Below are 16768 nucleotides of genomic sequence, written 5' to 3' on the forward strand. Positions count from 1 at the left end.
CTTCTAAAGAGGGGTCCAGATGTTTACACATCTCACATATTTAGAATTTTTAAGGAAATTAGAAGACATATAAAAATGGTGTAACTCCAGATTTAAGCACGATTTCTCTTTACAGTACTGCATGCTGTCATCTGAAAGCTTTGTGATTATCCAAGTATGTATGCCTAACTTGGTGTGGTTCTTAAAGTTGAAGGGCCTTCTGAAATAAGAGCTTTTTGAAGTACTTTTTAAAATCAAAGAATTTACATTCCTGTCACTGCTTCTTGATGTTTTCCAGATTTAGATGTTGCTAATGAGCATTCATGAAAAATCAAGGACCTGCAAGTTTGGGTTACCTTTCTTTCATTGCTGTAGGAGAGGGGTACACTTACTTTTTCATCATAACATGTGAATTGATATGGAGATGAAGTGGTACATCACTGGCAAAGACAATAATAGATTTTAGCAGTAACTTGAATATGCTTAATATGAGTAAAAATATACTAGAGGCCCAGTGAACAAATTCATGCACCCATGGGGTGCCTTGCCCTGGCCTGTGGGATCAGGCCGAAACTGGCTCTCTGACATCCCCCGAAGGGTCCTGGATTGTGAGAGGGCATAGCCAGGCCAAGGGTCCCCATCGTTGCATGAGGAGGGATGTGGAAGATTGGCCAGCCAGGGAAGGACCACAGGAGGGCTCCAGGGTATGTCTGGCCCATCTCGCTCAGTCCTGATTGGTTGGACCCCAGCAGTAAGCTAACCTACCAGTTGGAGTGTCTGCCCCCCTGATGGTCAGTGCACATCATAGCGACTGGTTGACCGGTTGACTGGCCCCTGGTAGTCAGTGCACGTCATAGCGAGTGGTTGAGTGGCATTAGTATATTATTAGTATATTACACTTAGATTGGTTGAACAGACAACTGAACGACCAGACATTAGCATATTGGGCTTTTATTATATTGGATTTTATATGTATTTGACAATTTACTGATCCAGAAATGCTCTGTACCATGTTCTCTGTACCATGGAGAACTATATCCATCTTTTTTCTTTTAAAATATATATTATGAAGTATTAAACAAGTAGATAACTTCTTTCTCTGAAAAGCATATGCAATTTAAGGGAATATCAGACAACTAATGAGCAATAAAACACTGAAGTTTAAAATAAAGTTTTAATTCTGTTACACAAGTGAAAAAAAGATGAGAAATGAATAGAAATGTTGTGCACAACCCTCCTCTTGGATAATTACTGTCAGTAGTAAGCTGCTGTTATTGATGAGAGTGCATTCTATTGCTGAATGTGTGCAGGGTAGAAAAATGGTGGGGTACTCTGGAGGTTTTTTTTTATATAAATAACTCTTTTGTGGTAATCTTAGAGTAAGTGTTCTTAACCCAAAGCATCCAGGCCAAGGTAAGTGGATTTTCTGATCCTGAGAACCATTGAGAAAAATGCTTTTCTTAAAAAGTCATTATACTATTAACAAGCTCTGTGACACAGACATTTTTTACTTCATATCAATGCAGAGAGGAACCCAATGGACTAAATGGACAATCTCAAACCAAACTTGGTATTTATAGAGTTTTAAAAATTTGGTCACTTATTTATAACATCCATTTTGGACTTCACGCTGTTATAAGTCTTTAGTTTCTCAATATCTTCTTAGACTAAAGAAATAGAATTATAGGATTATAAATGTAAATTATAGGATTATAAATGTCTAAGAAATGTTGGAGGAGCAGTTAGTAGAGCAACATTATACTGAAATAAAATTACCACCAATTCAGAATCCCAAAAAATTCAAAAGAATGTTAGGTTATTTTGTGGGTCTGTTACAAAGCATTTGCCTAGTTATACCATGGTGATTAAGGAAGTTCATCTTACATTGCCTAACAGAAGTAGATCAATCTATTGTATCAGGTTATCTAAGACAGACTGAAAAAGTAAAAAAATGTATTTGCTAGGTGGTTAATTTGCGAGAAACTGAGCGAAAACTCCAGTTACAGAATAAAGAAATGAAAATGAAAATCCTGGAACGGGATAATATGTTTCGTGAATTGGAATCTGCGCTGGAACATCTGAAATTGCAATGTGACCGGAGACTGACCTTCCAACAAAAGGAACATGAGCAAAAAATGCAGTTGCTGTTACATCATTTCGCAGGTACCTGCCTGCCCTGTTGTCAGTTCTGAACAGGAGATATGTAGGAGGGGGATTTGGAAAGGAAGATAGAACAGCATTTGATCACTTAAAAGTCCAGCAGGTATACAGTTAACTGCTTATTCATGTTTTTCTGCTTTCTATGTTTTGGTTAGCCTTTGATATAGGGCTATTCATGCTTGAAATGCCACCCCATGTGCTTATCCCCACTATCACACAAAAGAACTGCTGCAATCCTGTTACTTTGTTGCTGGTTTAGTTTTTACATAGAGTTGTAGAATGTCTTCTGGCTTTGTGGTATACAGTTGAAAAATTTCTGCCTCCTAAGGATATAGTAACTGATATTTAAATTACTTTCCCTTCATAAAATTAAAGTGATAGGCTCTGACAGATTTCTAGTTATATTTCTTGTTATAATTTTCAGCTGATTATGATCTTTATGCATTAAGGTAATATCATAGGTCAACATTACTCTGCCAAAATTACTCTGAGCAAATACTGTTATCAGTGCGCAATAGTTCAACCATTAATTCTGGTGTGGAAAGAGCTGTCAGAGCAGTCAGTCCTCACATTACCTGGGCATATGGCTGGTAAACAAGCAGTTGCTATGACAACAAAAATCACTGCCAGGGGATACTGGTAATGCTTCAGTCCAGGCCACTTAGCTGTTTAGTCCTGATTCTTATGCATTTATAGCTGGAAATGCTTTTAAAGGGATCTGGAAGAAGCAAACCAAGGAAGCAGAAAATTGGAAAATATGTGAATTTGAGTGCTTAGGCAATTTGCTTCTAAGTTAGTTCTATAACCAGTTAATTGATATCCAGTTGCCTGATGACAGGATCCATTACATCATATCATTCAAATGTGCTCTGCTTACCTTATTTTAATTCTGCCTTAAGGCTCTAAAAGTGGTATTTTAATATAATTTCTGGTGTACAGGGTGGGGTAAAAATAGGTTTACATTATGGAAAAACACATTATTGATAGATAGATAAATAATAATCCTATATAATAAAAGACCAGCAACCATAAGCAGAAAGACCGCTCAACCAGTCGCCATGAGGTGCATTGACTACCTCTCGGTCCCTCCCCACCCCCCAGCCTGCAGGCTTTGATCACAGCAGGGAAAATGGTGAACCAAGGTGACTGGCAAGCGGGCAGAACAGCTGAGCTCTTGGTCCCTCCCCCCAGCCACAGGCTCTGGGGAACTGGAGTCTGCTGCCAGCGGGGAACCAGGGCGAACCGGAGCGGTGGCAGTGGGACGGGACTGGGGATTGGCGAGTGGACAGAAGATGGCCTTGATCACAGGCTAAGCCTAGGGACCCTACCTATGCATGATTTTGTGCTCTTGGCCTCTAGTCTATATATATAAAAGCCTAAGCAACTATTATGACTGAATGACCAGAATGACCAGTCGCTATGGTGCACACTGAACACCATGGGGCAGACCTCAATGCAGGAGTTGCCCCCTGGTGGTCAGTGCACTCCCACAGCCAGCTAACCTCCTCTGGTCCCTCCCTGCAGCTGGCCAAGCTCTTGCAGTCCCTCCCCACTGGCAGGCCAACCTCCCGTGGTCCCTCCCTCCAGCCTACCCTGATCAGGACTGGGTGAGATGGCCCCTATTGGCCCTGATCACTGGCCAGGCCTAGGGACCCTGGCTGTGCATGACTTAGTGCACTGGGCCTCTAGTCCTATATAATAAAGGGCTAACATGCAAATCAACTGAAAGGCAGAACAACAGGTTGTCATGTAAAATATAGCAAAAAAACAAGCTGCCCCTGATGGTCAGTGCACCAGAAGCCGGGCTTATGGCTGGTGAGCACAGTGGTGGTGGCAGGAGCCTCTTCCATCTCTGCTGCAGCGCTAAGTATGTCCAACTTAGGCTCCCACAGGCCTAAGCCGTCAGCCATACTTCCCCTGAGGGCTCCTGGACTGCAAGAGGGCGCAGGCTGGGCTGAGAAACACCCCCTGCCCCAAGTACACGAATTTCGTACACTGGGCCTCTAGTATAAAAATAAACCCTGTGTTTCACCTACTCACAAGTGTAAACCTACTTTTGCCTCACCCTGTTACTATGCTATTTCCCCCTTTTTTTTCTGTTGCATTTTCCTTTGTAATTTAATCTTTCTAGCTTTTTTTTTAGATTTTTTTTTTAGCTGTTTTTTTTTTGTTTTGTTTTTTTGAGTTTATTGTTGTATATTCTCTGGGCATATAGTCAAAGGCTTGTGACTTTTCATATACCCACTGTTCCTAATACAAACTTGGATATTGATGTAGCTGATGGACAGAGTCCCAAATGTGAACTTTGTATAGAAAAAAGGTTTGTTGTTCTAAAGATAGATCTAGTTAGGAGTTATTCAAGTGCTTATGAATCATAAAAATATGATGGGGCTAGGGTAGAGAAGGTGACTAAGGTAACATTCCTACTTTGAAAAATTTTACAGGCAGAATCCAAATTGTAGGTAGAAACAAATCTATTCAGGTAACAGATATATTGTAACATAATCTGACCCTTTAAATATGAAAACACATCATTTCAAACATTTATTTTAAGCTGATTTTAAATGTAAATTTCTATTTTATAGAGCAAGATGGCGAAGGCATTATGGAAACTTTAAAATCATATGAAGATAAAATCCAACAGCTGGAAAAAGATCTTTATTTCTATAAGAAAACCAGTAGAGATCTTAAGAAGAAACTTAAGGAACTGTTAGGGGAAGCAGTTCGAAGGCCACCGGTACCATCTGAACGTAAGCATTTAGTGCTACTTGTCATGCTAACACTGTTTTTCTAGCATTTGGTGAAGTCGGTCTGATTTGTAGTTCAGCTTTTCCCAATTGATCTGGTTATTCAGGACTAGATAAATTTAACTTCTATTTGGCTCTGTAAACAAAAGTAATTCTCTAGTCTGTCTATAAGACAAACCACAGGGAAATTTAATGAATGTATAATTGTATATGTATGAAGGAAACTACACAAATCGATTGCTTGCTTGCCATGTGCCATGGACTTTTGTATTCCCTAACCTAAAGTAACTCCCTTCTTTTTTCTCTCTAAATATCTATGTAAAAAATATACTTGGGTGAGGATTTAAAATATATATTATTTTAAATGAAATCATATATATATGATTTCAGCTAATTTACTATTCTATTTTGACCCATCTTAAAAACTTTTATTTTTGTCTATAAAAAGTGATATATAGTCATTATAGAAGTTTTCAAAATATAGCAAAAAAAAAAAATACCCATAATTCTATTCAGAACTATTAACATTTAGTATAAATTCTTGTCTGTATTTTCCTCATGCTTTAAAAAAAATAAAGTTGGAATCATATTGGGAATATAGCTTGTATTATATCTTATTTCAAAATGTTACTCTACTAATGAACTAAACAAGATTGGTTTGAATTATAAACTATAGCAACTTAAACATATTAAATTCTGAGTTTTCTAAAATATACTATATGCTTAATAGTTAGTATCCTAATCTATAATAATAAAAGCATAATATGCTAATTAGACCAGATGTCCTTCCCGACCACCTTCCAGATGAAGCCAGGGCTGCGAGGGAAGCCCGGGTCACAGAGGGAAACCCAGGTCCCGGGTAACAGAGGGAAGCCAGTGCTGGCAGTAGGGGGAAGGAAGGCTTACTCTTGCAAGAATTCTGTGCATAAGGCCTCTAGTTAATACATATTAATTGGTATTCAGGTTATTAGTTTTTATAGTACTCTTTTCATTGTCTGCCTTTTGGGCTTGTATTGTATTTATCTTTTTTGAGTATTTTTTAGCATTTTTCAAATGCATAAAAATTAATCTTTTGCCCTATCCAGTTTGGCTCAGTGGATAGAACATCAGCCTGTGGACTGAAGGTTCCCATGTTCGATTCCGGTCAAGGGCATGGATCTTGGTTGTGAGCATATCCACAATTGGGGGTGTGCAGGAAGCACCTGATTGACATTTCTCTCTCATCAATGTTTCTAACTATCCCTCTCCCTTTCTCTCTGTAAACAAATCAGTAAAATACTTTTTAAAAATTAATCTTTTGACCAAAATATTGTGGTCACTTTTGAGTCATGTCTCTGAATAGAGCATCTATTTTGTAACATATTTTATGAGAATAGAATCAGTTTATAAGGACATGCAGTCTATGCACTTGTTTACATATTTCAGTCTCTATCCGTGTATCAATTTAAATCACTGTAAAACTCTGTGAGGATACTATCAATAGAATCAAAAGATCTGGGTTTAATAAAACAAGAAGATAAAGAAGATCTGAGTTGGACTCCTAACTTCTTGTTTTACTAGCTGTGTGACCTTGTGTGAATTACTGTAATCTTTCCCTAATTTGTTCCCTAATGGTAAAATTCTGGAAGAGGGGAACTTTCTATTCTGAAGAATCCAAGACTGGCATGGGAGTGGGCTTCTCAAGCGAGCCCATCTGTGTTCTTCCACATGTGCCACTGTGACCTGTGCATTAGGATTTTTAAAACTTCCTATTGACTCTAATGTGAAGCAAACCTTGAGAGCACTGTGTGTGGTCAGCTTTGTGAGGATCTGTTAGTTCTATGTGAGGATCAATGTCATTTGCTTATTCAGGTGTTTTTTGAGAGAATTTTAAATACTAGAAAACAAATTATGTTTTAAACCAGGAGTCACAAACTAACATGACTGCAAGAGCCAGGGAAGCCACAGTGAGCAGAGGGGACTGCAGCTGTTGTCTAAGTGGACAGGGGCAACTCTGTTCCAGTTGCTGTTCAGAAATTGTCAGTTCTCTTTTTTTTCTAGAAATGTTGGAAATCTGTATTTTTATATGAAACTTTCCAATTTTCAAATTTTGGGTCAGATATTATATGCTTACTAAAACCTTTGGCTTGGGAGTTGCCATTGTGCAACTTCTGTTTTTAAACTTCATGTTCATAGATCTAGAACTATACTAATCATGTATCAACGTCTGTTAAAGTTGGCATCTTTTCATTATATGAGGTCCAGTACCTGCTTCCCTTAAGCAAGTTTTTGTCTTTGCTGTTTGATGATTCTATAATTTGAGAACCTCAGGCTTTGTTCCAGCACAGTGTTCGTCACTGAGGGGCGTTGCTTCCATCTCCATTTTGATAATAGAACCCCAGAGTATATTCAGAGAGTAGAACCCTCCTATCAAGACTAGATTTTCACACACATAATGCCAAGTCCCAGAAGAGTCGCTGGAGATATGGGGCAGAGACAGTATTCTCCAGTGCTGGCTTCACTTAGCTAGGATTTAGAATGTGATCACCGGTGGCAATCCCAGTGGAGGGCAGGTTGGAAGGGTACCAGAGACGCCCAAACACTTCTGTGTTTCCAGGGAGTACCAAAATCACTAGCAGACTATTTTTCAACTTCGTTCCAGAGAAAAAAGTTCCCAGTTATTCACATGCAAGATGTCTCAAAATAAAATCAGAATAGTTCATATTCACACTTATATTTGTCTAAGAAATTATTTAACAAAAAAAACCCTGAAAGATAATTTATGAGTGATAATAATGTAATTATCACACTTGAAAACCTATATAATTTTATTAACCAATATCAGCCCAATAAACTCAATAAAAAAGAAAAACACTGCTGGAACCTGTTTGGCTCAGTGGATAGAGCATTAGACTGTGGAATGAAGGGTCCCAGGTTCGGTTATGGTCAAAGGCATGTACCTTGGTTGTGGGCACGTCCCCAGTTGTGGGGGTGGTGCGGGAGGCAGCTGATCGATGTTTCTGACTATCCCTCTCCCTTCCTCTCTGTAAAAAAATCAATAAAATATATTTTTTTAAAAAGAAAAACACTAATGGCATAATGTTAGGATGTTATGACTAAAATACCTACTTTTGAGGAACTCTCTAATTTTCTTTGCTTTTTGTATTGTTTTTAGATCATGATGCTGGAGATGAAGTTCTGAACCCAGAAGAAGCAAGCATGGTTTCAGAAGAATTAAAATGGGCATCCAGAACTGAAAGTATGAAATTAAGTGGAAGGGAAAGAGAATTAGATAGTTCAGCAAGCAGCTCAAGAAAACAAACAAATTCTCAGAAGCTCTGGGAAGACAGCCCTGAATTACCTCCAATTTATAGCTCTTTAGCACCCACTAGAGGGCATTTGTTAAACGACGAGGATAAAACAGACATAGATGACAATCAGTTTACAAAACCTCACAGTCAACCACCACCTCAAATTCAGCCAATGGGAAATGTGGGACAGATTCATGGTGTCATGCCTGTAAAATTGTGTCGCAAAGAGTTACGTCAGATTTCTGCCTTGGAACTAAAATTACGAAGGTCCAGTCTTGGAGTTGGGGCTGGTTCTATGACTGCCGATTCCATTGAAATAGCTAGGAAACCGAATGACTTAAAAACTTAGGCAGTTATTAATAGAACTTTTAATTTACTTTTCCATAATAACCAAACACACATTTGGAACATTGACAGTAATGGAACATTTAAATATTTCCACTTATAAATTCGTCTAAAATTCTTTTCCAGGCTTATTTGAAGAACAAGACAAAGAGTAGAATAATAAACTGTATATTAATCAAATTTATATTATTATATAATATAAAAGTATATTATGTATGTTATAATGCAATAATTTTATCTTACGTTTGTTATTGTTATTTTCAAATACAAGTATATTTTTGTTATTTTAAAAAGATCCAGTTAAAGATAGCTTATGTCAGAGGGAAAGTCACCTACTCTACATGTATTGACACAGCTAAAAACCTATGCCAAAATGTAGTCTGTGGGCTAAAGCAACTGGCTAGGTTTGTGGATTAAGGTTAATTTATGGTCCTAGAACCCACAAAGGTTGAGTGATCTTGATTTTTTTAAACATGGCTTCTGTTCTTTTTTTGAAATTGTATTTAGAATGTTATAATATTGGTTTGATAATATTATAGAATGTAAGTTTTCATTTCTTTTCTGCCCTATCTATTCGACATCTTTCTCTTTATGCTACTAAAAATGGGAGAAATGAGTGCAGTTCTATGGAACAGGGAAGCAATAATAGAATAACACTAAAGCATTCTAACATTTCAAGGAAAATATATCTGGTCACATGGAATCTATATGTATAAAACCCTAAGTGGCCGGTAGACTGTTTGACCAGTCGCTATGACACACATTGATCACCAAGGGGCAGATGCTCAATGCAGGAACTGCCCCCTGGTGGTCACTGCATTCCCACAGCTGACTGACATGAGCCAGATGCCCGGCTCGTGATTGGCAAGCACAGCTATGGCGGCACAAGACTCTTCTGCCTCCGCTACAGTGCTTCCCAGCGGTGGCAGGTTCAGTGGGGCTTGGATAAGCAGAAGTGGCGTGGTGCCGGCCTGGGCTTGGACGCCTCCCCGGCTGCCTGCCGCTTTGCACTCCACTACATCCTCAGGGGTTGTTGGACTGGCGATTTCTGTCCCATCCCCGCAGGCCAGGTTATCGGGCCGAAACTGGCAGTCCAACATTCCCTGAGGGGTCCCAGATTGCCAGGCTGGGAGACCCACATGTGCAGGAATCTGTGCACCAGGCCTCTAATACACCTATAAAGCTTGACGTCGAGCCAGAGGATCTTTAATAATATGATGCACTTCATCTGAGAATTTTCTCTATAACCTGTTTAGTCAGGCTTTGCACCCAGACAGGCCAGACTACATTTGGGCTGTAAGTAAGTAAATGAAAAATTTTCAATAGTTTTTGTCTAAACCTTATTATATAACAACATAATTTGGGATTAATAACTAAATAGTGATTTGCCCAACATAATACAGTTTTTACTTTTGCACTATATTTTTCAATCATAGAAAATATTCCTTTATAATGACCAGAGAGATTTTTTTTAAAACTTATATTGTGATTTTTATTACTTTTTCAAAGTCTCACTTGAAGTTGTTGGTCAAATTAATTCATGTCTGGTGGGATGGTAGCAAAAACACCCTTATAGATGCCTACTCAGTGAGCCACTCACTTCCTTGCTGACTTGATTTTTTCTTATCTGATGCTGCTACTATTTTTTTCTTTTGCCCCTTTCTCTGTTGCTACTGAGCCTGACCACCTTACCTAAGACCCAAACTATTACCAGTGCTCAAAGACTTACGGTTTCTTTTTTTTAAGTTTCTAGCCACTAGGTAGTAGGGTTCCATGGTCCCACAACTATAGGAAAAGGAAACCAAACCAATATAAACTTCTAAATTGGTGAATAATTTATATATCTCTTAAGCATGGTACTAAAATTCACTTAAATTATGGGTTAAATAAACTTCTGTGGACTTAACTGGGAAATGAACTACAGTTAATAACACTGGCCCAATGAGAAACTGCTTCAAACAATTAATTTATAAACTATCTTGGAAATTTTGTTTTTAACAGACTATTTGAAGGCAGATTCTGGTTTTGAGCCTCCTTTTGTCTTTGTTTTATATGACATATATTTAATGTGTATCCTATGTAATGTATATATAGATTGATAATGGCAAAAGCCAGTGCCTTAACAAAGCATAGCAATTATATATTAACTAGAGGCTCAGTGCACAAATTTGTGCACAGGTGGGATCTGGTTGGCCTGCCTTGATTGTGGTCGAACAGTCCAGGCCAGCCAGGGGGAGGGGCTGTCAGCAGTTGGCTGGCTAGCCCCATCCCCTGGTCAAACTCCTGGTTGAACTCCCAGTTGAATCCCAGTCAAGGGGACAATTTATATATTAGACTTTTATTATATAGGATAAATATATATTTATTAATGAAGGTCCCAATTTTAAATAATTTAGAAATCATGTAAGAATGATACTGGAATCCTGCTTGCCCAAGAAATTGACACATATTTGTTTTATCTGTGGCAATATAAATACATTTTCTGAAAGCCAACTCAAAAGATTTATCCAACCAACAGTGATTAGATTTGATATTGCAAATGTGAACTGACTTCTAAATATCCGAGGTACAGGTTTTTCCTTCCTCCAGTTAAACATATATCCTTTATATGCTATATACATACACATATAAATAATATCCTGAATAATATATTCTGAAGTGAAACTCTTGTCATTTTAGTTTAGTTAGTGCCCTCACAAAGAAAAACTAACGCATCTGCTCAAGGCAAGTAAAATTGTTTTTTACATACAGTACTAATAGTTTTACTTTGTATTTCACATGATTTCTTTAGTCTAAACATTTTGTCATTGTGTTTGCCTTTTTGCATGTATATAAAATGTTTATGGTTTTCTTATTTTTGTTCATTTTGGGTCCCCCACCCCCACTCATACCAGAGCCTTTGAAAGAAGACATGTCTACATCCAAAAAATACTAGTTCCTTTCCTATGTCGAGTGTTATAGGTAACAGTGTTGGGGAATTCTGTAGGTATAGGTAGCTATGGCCATAACAACATCAATAAAGATGCTTTTGTGCTTTAGTTTTTCTTTTGCTAATTTTTTTCTTTTTCTTTTTTGGTCCCATGGTTCTTGTTATCTTTAGGAACTCAGGGTCCAATGTGTCAGCTAAAATACACACGGACTTCACTAAGTGGACTTAATTTTCACTAGCCAATTGGCTTTTTTGTCCAGGTCAATAAAGTGATAAATCCTTATTCAACAATGTGTGTCTTATATGAAACACACACACACACACAGGTCTTATGCTAAGTATTAGAATGAAATGTCCAGGAGTCAAATCCTCAGTGGTTCTATAGTCCACACAAATTCTTATGCATTAAATGCAAGTGTGACATATTTTGCTCTTTCAGACATTTTCCTAGGCACATACTTGTGACTTTAAATCACTGGAGTATCCATATCTGAATGTTCAATGTCTATAATATCTGTAAGCTCATGTCCACAATTCTTAACTTCACTGGAATTTTAACAATATGCATTATGTATATTTTACTTTTAAGATATTTTTATTGATTTCAGAGAGGAAGAAAGAGGGAGAGAGAAACTTCAATGATGAAAGAGAATCCATTGATCAGCTGCCTCCTACCTGTTCCCTTCTGGGAATCAAACCCACAACCCTGGCATGAATCCTGACTGGGAATCAAATCATGATCTCCTGGTTCATAAGTGAGTGCTCAACCACTGAGTCACACTGGCCGGGCCCTTATGTATATTTTACATTTAAAGTTATTACACGTCTGACCAGTTAGCTCAGTTGGTTAGAGTGTAATATGCCAAGGTTGTGGGTTTGATCCATGGTCAAAGAACATAGGAGCAGCAGCAAATGGATGCATAAATAAGTGGAACAACAAGTCAATGTTTCTTCCCCTTCCCATTTTCTGTCTCAAATCAATAAATTTTTTTACGAAATAAGTTATTACAGACTGTAGGTTGCTTGCGCTAGTACTGATAACACATTCTTCTACATTTATATTTTCAAAATTGAAAATAAAGGTGGAAATAAGATCTTCCTTCAATGCATTGGGTATGTTGTATTTTAGAGCTCATATGGGCAAAAGTGTTCAAAGGTTGGGGTAGTGGAAGACTGCCCAACGGGAAGGAATATTTTATCACTGTCATTGTTTACCTTGATCCTGAAAATAAAAAGCAAATTACTTTTCTTAACTTTTAGTGTTTTTAAAATCTCTACAAACACTGCTCCCTTATTGCCTGTATCAGCAATGAGTGCTTCCATTCCTTGCTCTTGGATTGCAGTGCATATATGACACCACATAATGGAATAGTGATTAATTTTTATAATGACCTTCATGTTAACCCCAAAAATACCCCAACATGGAAGTAATTAGAACAAGATAAATGATAGAAAGCTCAGAAAAACTAGATGTCATAACATTGGCTTTTGATATCCTACATTGATCTTATTTGCCTCTTTAAATATCAATATATTTTTTAGGAATTTCCACAATGAATTAAGAGAATTGCCACTATTTGAAATGCTAGTAGTGTAACTTACACCCAAATATACTGACCTAGACTTAGGCATTAGATTTTTCTGGTAAATTATTACACACAGCTCTACTTAGTTATATCCATAGTTCTTTAAAAGAAAAATACAACAACCTCACATACTTTGTTATAATGAGCAAGATCCTTATATTCCCAAGGAACAAAACCATTCACAACAAAAGAGTAGAAAACATTTAAAAATGTATATTTATGTTAGTTGGAAATTTAAAGCTATTACTAGTTAATACTTGTGCAATTAAGGTAGAACAAAAGGAAAAAAAGAACAAATGAAATGTACTTTGGCCCTAGCTGGTTTGGCTCAGTGTTTAGAGTGTTGGCCTGTGGACTGAAGGGTCCCGGATTCGATTCCATTCAAGGGCACATACCTGGGTTTTGTGCTTGATCCCCAGTAGGGGACATGCAAGAGGCAGCTAATCAATGATTCTCATCATTGATGTTTCTCTCCCTCTCCCTTCTCTGAAATCAATAAAAAATATATTAAAAAAGAAATGTTCTTTGAAATAATATTCATATACTGTATTGAGTTTTCAAGCTTATTACAGTACACACAAAGCAAAATATAATTTTTCAAATCCAAAATGGTCAATGTTAGAAGTTATTTAACCTGAGGAGATCTTTTAAAAGAACCACTTCTCTGACCCCAAACCCTCTCCAATTACCAACAATAAATTATAGGCAAATTTTACCTTTACTTACCCTTCACTCCCCACAATGTTCCAGTATTCAAATAGCTCTGATAAGAACAAAAAACAAAGATATTTATTTTAAAGTATTTCATAGATGGGCAAAGAATTTTTAAAAGTATTTTGAGCAAATATATTTTCTCTGGCAATAGCACTGAGACATCTTCAACCCTTGGCTATTTCTAAACCCTAAAGAATACTTTAGATAGTACTAATTTTGCCATTTGAAATATACATCCCGAAGAATCGAAAAATCTCAATAGAACAGTGACTTGGGAAGAAATTGAAACAGTCATCAAAAAGCTTCCAGAAAACAAAAGCCCAGGGCCAGATGGCTTCACAGGAGAGTTTTACCAAACATTCAAGGAAGAACTAAAACCTATCCTCAGACTATTCCAAAAAATTCAAGAGGAAGGAACACTTCCAAACTCCTCCTATGAAGCCAGTATCACCCTAATACCAAAACCAGATAAAGACAACTCAATGAAAGAGAATTACAGGCCAATATCCCACATGAACATAGATGCCAAAATTCTCAACAAAATTCTAGCAAATCGGCTCCAGCAGAACATCACAAAGATCATACACCATGACCAAGTAGGATTTATTCCAGGAATGCAAGGATGGTACAATATCCGCTAATCAATAAACGTGATACATCACATAAACAAATTGAAAGATAAAAATCATATAGTTATATCAATTGATGTAGAAAAAGCATTTGATAAAATCCAACACCCTTTCCTGATAAAAACTCTCAATAAGATAGGAGTACAAGGATCATACCTCAACATAATAAAAGCTATATATGATCAACCCACAGCCAACATCATACTCAATGGGCAAAAACTAAAACCATTCCCTCTAAGAATAGGAACAAGACAGGGATGCCCACTCTCACCACTCCTGTTTGACATAGTACTGGAAGTACTAGCCATTGCAATTAGAGGAAATAAAAGGCATCCAAATTGGAAAAGAAGTAAAATTATCCTTATTTGCAGATGACATGATATTGTATATAAAAAAAACCAAAAGACTCCATTAAAAAACTAATTGACTTAATAAATTAATTTGGCAATGTAGCAGGATACAAAATTAACGCCAAGAAATCTATGGCATTTCTATACACCAACAGTGAACTTACAGAAACAGAGACTAAAAAAGCAATTCCATTTACCATTGCACCAAAAAAATTAAGATACCTAGGAATAAACTTAACTAAGGAAGTAAAAGACCTATACGCAGAAAACTACACGACACTGAAAAAAGATGTAAACAGATGGAAAAACATACCATGTTCATGGATTGGTAGAATCAACATCATCAAAATGTCCATACTTCCTAAAGCAATCTATAGGTTCAATGCACTCCCCATTAAAATACCAACAGCATATTTCACTGACATAGAAAGAACTCTCCAAAAGTTCATTTGGAACATTAAAGACCCCGAATAGCCACAGCAATCCTGAGAAAGAAGAGTAAAGTAGGAGGGATCTCAATACCAGACTTCAAGCTGTATTACAAAGCCACTGTTCTCAAAACAGCCTGGTACTGGCACAGGAACAGACATATAGATCAATGGAATAGAATTGAGAACCCATATATCAACCCAAATCACTATGCTCAATTAATATTTGACAAAGGAGGCACGAATATACAATGGAGTCAAGACAGTCTCTTCAATAAATGGTGTTGGGAAAATTGGACAGATACATGCAAAAGAATGAAACTAAATCACCAACTTACACCATAAACAAAAATAAACTCAAAATGGATACAGGACTTAAACATAAGACGGAAACCATAAAAATACTAGAGGCATCCACAGGCAGCAAAATCTCAGACATATGCCAAAAGAACTTCTTCACTGATACTGCCCCTAGGGCAATGGAAGCTAAAGAGAAAATAAACAAATGGGACTATATCAAAATAAAAAGCTTTTTTACAGCAAAAGAAACCATCAACAAAACAACAAGAAAGCCCACTGTATGGGAGAACATATTTGCAAATGTTATCACTGATAAAGATTTAATCTCCAACATCTATAGACAGCTTATACAATTAAATAAAAGGAAAATGAATGATCCAATTAAAAAATGGGCAATGGACTTAAATAGAATATTTTCAAAAGAAGACAGAAGGAAGGCCAAGAGGCACATGAAAACATGCTCAAAGTCACTAATTATCCGAGAGATGCAAATCAAAACAACAATGCGGTACCATCTCACACCTGTCAGAATAGCCAACATCAACAAATCAACAAACGACAAGTGTTGGTGAGGTTGCGAAGAAAAAGGAACCCTCCTGCACTGCTGGTGGGAATGCAGACTGGTGCAACCACTGTGGAAAACAGTGTGGAGTTTCCTCAAAAAACTGAAAATGGAACTCCCATTTGACCCAGTAATCCCACTCCTAGGAATATATCCCAAGAAACTAGAAACACCAATCAGAAAGGATATATCCACCCCTATTTTCATAGCAGCACAATCTACAATAGCTAGGATTTGGAGATAGCCTAGGTACCCATCTCTAGATGCCTGGATCCAAAAACTATGGTACATCTACACAATGGAATACTTTGCTGCCATAAAAAAGAAGGAATTCTCATCATTTGCAGCAACCTGGATAGAATTGGAGAATATCATGCTGAGTGAAATAAGCCAGTCAATGAAAGAGAAATACCACATGACCTCACTCATTTATGGATAATAAAGAACATTATAAACTGATGAACCAAAAGATAGATATAAAGACAGTAAAGCAACAAGAAGACTCAAATTACAGCGGGGAGGGGAGGGAGATCTGGGGGAGATAAGAGATCAACCGAAGGACTTGTATACATGCATATAAGTACAACCAATAGACACAAAACTCTGGGAAGGGAGGGTATATATGGGAGGGCGGAGCAATGTTAAAATATGTACACAGATAATAATTTAATTAAAAAAAATAAAAAGAAATATACATCCCAGTTTTTATATTGGTTCCTCTTCCTGAGATTACTATTAATTCAGGGTTA

General features: G+C 37.2%; 1 protein-coding gene across 5 annotated transcripts in view; it reads left to right on the top strand.

Annotated features, from left to right (window-relative positions):
• KIF27 (kinesin family member 27) overlaps window positions 1–12006 on the top strand; it is a 77227-nt gene extending 65221 nt beyond the window's left edge. For all 5 annotated transcript variants that reach the window (XM_036433655.2, XM_045580085.1, XM_036433658.2 and 2 more), the window contains 3 exons: window positions 1944–2142; window positions 4725–4889; window positions 8041–12006. In XM_036433655.2, the coding sequence (XP_036289548.1) occupies window positions 1944–2142; window positions 4725–4889; window positions 8041–8525 (849 nt within the window). In that variant the 3' untranslated portion in view covers window positions 8526–12006. The remainder of the gene's footprint in view (window positions 1–1943; window positions 2143–4724; window positions 4890–8040) is intronic.
• Window positions 12007–16768: the final 4762 nt, after the last annotated feature.

Source organism: Pipistrellus kuhlii, unplaced genomic scaffold, assembly GCF_014108245.1.
Source record: "Pipistrellus kuhlii isolate mPipKuh1 unplaced genomic scaffold, mPipKuh1.p scaffold_m20_p_12, whole genome shotgun sequence".
Taxonomy (NCBI): Eukaryota; Metazoa; Chordata; class Mammalia; order Chiroptera; family Vespertilionidae; genus Pipistrellus; species Pipistrellus kuhlii.